The 4,552-nt window shown below is 52.4% G+C and overlaps 1 protein-coding gene across 1 annotated transcript; it reads left to right on the top strand.

Moving 5' to 3' along the window:
- Positions 1–1,176: 1,176 nt before the first annotated feature.
- Positions 1,177–2,410, top strand: LOC125512474 (fasciclin-like arabinogalactan protein 1). The gene has a single exon (XM_048677568.1). It carries the CDS (start codon positions 1,313–1,315, stop codon positions 2,108–2,110), a length of 798 nt encoding a protein of 265 aa, XP_048533525.1. The 5' UTR covers positions 1,177–1,312; the 3' UTR covers positions 2,111–2,410.
- Positions 2,411–4,552: the final 2,142 nt, after the last annotated feature.

Below are 4,552 nucleotides of genomic sequence, written 5' to 3'. Positions count from 1 at the left end.
ACGATCAAGTCGTCCTTTGCCTTGGGGGCTAAGTTCTTGATTGGAGATGGGCGATCGGCGCGATTCTGGACAGATCTTTGGATAGGCGCCCACCCCCTATGGGAAGAATTCCGCGACCTGTACGACATTGCCGTAGACCCAGGCATGTCGGTGGTTGACGCGCTGCGTACGACCCCTCCGGAGATTCATTTCAAACGTGAACTTCAGGGGACAGAGCAGGCCAGTGTTGTAGCCCTGCGGCAGTTGATTGACCGGGTGGTGCTCTCGGACCAACCAGACGCGGTGAGCTGGGCGCTCACCAGCTCTGGGAAGTTCTCGGTAAAGTCTCTATACTGCAAGCTGTGCCAGGGGCCGTCGCAGCTGGTGGTGGCAGGGCTTTGGACCGCGCGGTTGCCACTGAAGATCAAACTATTCCTTTGGCAACTGTTCCGCGATAAGCTTCCCACTTCCCTGAACGTGGCCAAACGGAATGGGCCGGCCAATGGGCCTTGTGCATTGTGCGGGGACCCAGAGGACGCGAACCACGCCTTCTTTCGGTGCCCCTTAGCGCGGTTTGCGTGGAGCGCAGTGCGGTCCGCGGCTGGTGTCCAGTGGGACCCACGCTCAGCTGCAGAGCTTATCCACATTTTAGGTGCGCTGCAAGGCTCAACGAAACGAGTCGTGTGGACCTGTGTCGGAGCTCTTCTATGGTCCTTGTGACTAATTAGGAATAAACTCGCGATCGAGGGGACCTTGCCAACACATCCGGCTAATATCATCTTCAAATGCAATCTTCTTTTGCAGCAGTGGAGTCCGTTGGGGAGGCGCAAGGATGTTGATTTGATCAAGACAGCGCAACAGCGAATTCTGCAAGTGTATGCGGCGGCTAGGGAGCCATGACTACGGTGGTCGACGTAGTCTCTTTTGAGTGCTTGATGAGCCTGCGTGCTCAGTACGGGCGATGCCTTGTAAAGCGACAGTAACTTTATCTTCTCCGCTCGATTATGGTAGTGGCCCGATGGGGCTTTTGGGTGATGTAAGACTTATTGGTATGACTCTGCCGTTGGAGCTTTATTAATTTAAAGCCGGACGCATCTGGCGTCTTCGTTCTAAAAAAAAGAAAGCCAAGTTAATACTGTACGAGAAAATAGAAGCGGTGGCACAAAACAGACTTTGCTCGTCTGGCAAGCCACCATTTGCCATAAAACCAAGGGCACCCGAGGTGCAGGTCGCCCTCTTTGATTAAACACTCGTCGCCCTGTTTCATCTCCGGACGAGCCATACTTCCCAAGAACACCAGAGGGGAGCCACACGTACGTTGCGACTCGCAACAATGTCACTCCCCGGCGCTCTCACCGCGAGCTCATTCGCCGTCCTCCTCCTCCTCGCCCTCTCCACGTGGCCGACGTGCCACGCCACCCACAACATCACCGCCATCCTCGCGGCGCGCCGGGACATGTCCGAGTTCAGCCGCCTCCTCACGACGACGGGCCTCGCGGACGAAATCAACGAGCGCAACACCATCACGGTCCTCGCGGTCGACGACGCCGACATGGCTCCGCTCAGGGCGCGTCATCTCCCGCGGGAAGCGCTCCGGCACGTGCTCTCCATGCACGTCCTCGTCGACTACTACGACCACGACAAGCTGCACCGCCTCCCGGGCGGCTCCGCGGACGTGTCCACCCTGTTCCAGGCCTCCGGCGACGCGCCCGGCAGCGCCGGCATGGTGGAGATCTCCGAGCGCCGGGGCGGGAGCGTGGCCTTCGTGCCTCAGGACGCCGGCGACGACGCGCGCGCCACCAGCGTGCTCTTCGTCAAGCCCATCCACGAGGAGCCGTACAACATCTCGGTGCTGCAGGTGGGCGCCGTCATGTCGTCCCCGGCCGCCGAGGCGCCCTCGTCGCCCGAGACTTCAACTCCAACCTCAAGGCACAACGCCACCGACGTCGTGCCCAAGACCAAGAAAGGGACCGGGTCAGCGGACGACGCCGCCGACGCGCCTTCGGCGGACGACGGGGACGACGAACGAGAGGACCATGCGAAGAAGAACGGCGCGATCAGCGCGGCTCCCGGCCGGCTATCCTTGGCTCTGGCGTTCCTGCTGGCGATCAAGATCGTCGTGCGCGTTTGAAGGTTGATTGCGGCTGTGTGTTGTGAGTTGCTGTTTGTTGGGTTCCTCGATCTTGTTCCTGCACGTGTCAGTATTACTACTGGGGATATGGTGAGTGCTTTGATTAATTTGCTAGGTCGTTGATGCGTTGGAAACGTTCTTGTAGTTTCATTTTGTTTGCCAAGAGAGCTTTGCAGGCCTGTGTCCTGATTCATCTAGTGTGTCTAGTCCAGACTCCAGATCTGGTGGTGTTATAAACTGGTCTACCCAAATACATTTGCCTAGCTTTAGCTAGCTACAGTACTATTTTGTTTTGGTAAATCTTCTGGTGTACTCTCATGTAGTAATTGCTGCATACGTAGTACATTAATCGGAGTTCTGCGGGCTACAAGTTCATTCGGTTCTATAAATCTGTCGTCTTATTCCTATTGTCTTATATACATGTTTTCTTATTCTCATGAGACATAGAATGATCGAAACAAAATTGATGGTCAAACTTGTACTCTGAATTTCCATATAAATGTCGAAAATAACAACTTTTAGAGGAACAGAGAGAGCAACAAGGCAGGTTGCCATGGCCAACAATCAAGGTGTTCTTTCTTCCTACCAAGTGCCAGCGCTAATACGATCTAGTATGCCTGTAATGCACTAGGAGTTTCCAAAACAACTAGTACGTACGTAAACAAGATGCCTTGTCACTTGAGCACGCACCGCACCGCGGTGTTTGCAACTGAGCCCGGAATCTATCGCTTAGCTAGCTTTGCCCGGATCAGGCCGACAGCCTTTGCCGCTAGCCTCTGCGCCCTCTTTGTCTCTCGAGCATATTTGGGACAGCCGAGCACATGCATGCCTCATGCCCGCGACTGCAAGAGTGGAGTACGATCCGTCCCAACCCGACGTGATCGTCCCGAGCCACGTGGTACTGCTTACACGCATCCATGCATGCATGCACCGTCGATCTGGCAAATCCGAGCTCTGAATGAGCAGAGTGACCGTGTCTAGGGTTTAGGCCGGTCATTCTGAGTTCCTAGTAAAACCTCGCATTTCTTCAGGCTGATCTTATCGATGAGGGTCTCTGACGCGAGTTCAGCTAGGTTGCGAAAGATCACCAACATAACAGCTACCTTTACCGCGTGCTTTGTCGGCCGGATCGGCCGATCCAGAGGCATCAAGCAAATCTAACCGGCAAGGCTGCTGCAACCGCATCGCATCGGGTCGGGGGCGGTCTTAATTTGCTTGCATGGCACGCCTCGGATCGATCTCGCGGGAAAAGGCCCGCCTTGCCTTGCCTGCAAGGGCTGCACACCGAGGCCGCTTTGCTGAAAGGAACCTACGCCCGTAGCCGTGTAGGAACAGTAAAGAGAAAGGGCCGGGCGGTGAAAGTGAAACAAAGAGGGTGTCTGCGTGCAGAGGGTGAGCTGGTATGCATGTGTAGGATGCCTGTGCGTACACGGAAAGATCCGACGGACGCACGCCCCGGCTTTAGCTTTGCCTTGCATTTCCATGCCCTCTCCGGCTTTGTAGACTGGTAGTAGTTGAACAGCTGCATTGCATGTGTACCGTGATCGATACTGCGGCTGGGCTTGGGATTGGATGTCTGATGTTCTCGTCCCTCCTCGCGAGCACACCTTACATTGAGCACCAGAGACAAAATCACATGCATGATAAGTACAACCTCTGTGACTGAATATAAGATGTTTTTGCAGTTTCATTTTTTTAGTTAACACATGATGATTTTGTTAGGAGAAACTAGATGATGCCCCGCGCGTTGCTGCGGTAACTTTGTTAAAAAATGCATAAATAGTTGCTAAAATGACTAAATCTAATGGAAAAAATATAAGCTTGAACATCAACAAAATAAATTCCCTAAAAATAGAATAAGAACTTTTGAATTACTGTTAAAAATATCATTTCAAAAAAATGTGAAGGATTACTAACATACATGTACGATGTGGCAGCGTTACATGCATAGACTAATGCAAAAATAATTGTAATTTCTAAGTACATTTATGTAGCAGATTTTGTATGGCTTAGTGGGAGAGAAGACCTAAATGCATGGCCTTATTGAGGACATTGAGGTGGACGCTTTGCATGGTAATAGAATTTTGATCAACTTTTTAGAAATGTAAGATGTAAGATGAGGCCATTTTGAGACCGTTGGAGGCACAAAAACATGACCCAAACCACAACTCGGCTTACTCCACGCTATGCCCGAGCATGGCAAGTTCTGTTTAGGGAGTGCTTGTTTGGCGCTTATGGCGCCGATTGGCGAAGCAGCGTTTGCGGGTAGCCTATGTAGGCCGCGGCCCAGTATGCTAGCGCTTGCTCGGCCCTACTTTGATTTTTTCGTTCATCCGCTGCCTCACATAGACAAAACACTGATTGTTGACATGTGAATTTTTAGAGAAAAACACAGGTTTGAATAAATGTTTATGGTTGCAAAGAGTTCATGAATTTAAAAAT

This window comes from Triticum urartu, chromosome 6, assembly GCF_003073215.2.
Source record: "Triticum urartu cultivar G1812 chromosome 6, Tu2.1, whole genome shotgun sequence".
NCBI lineage: Eukaryota > Viridiplantae > Streptophyta > Magnoliopsida > Poales > Poaceae > Triticum > Triticum urartu.
The sequence above is the reverse complement of the archived record's forward strand: the minus strand, read 5'-3'. Positions and strand labels throughout refer to the sequence as shown.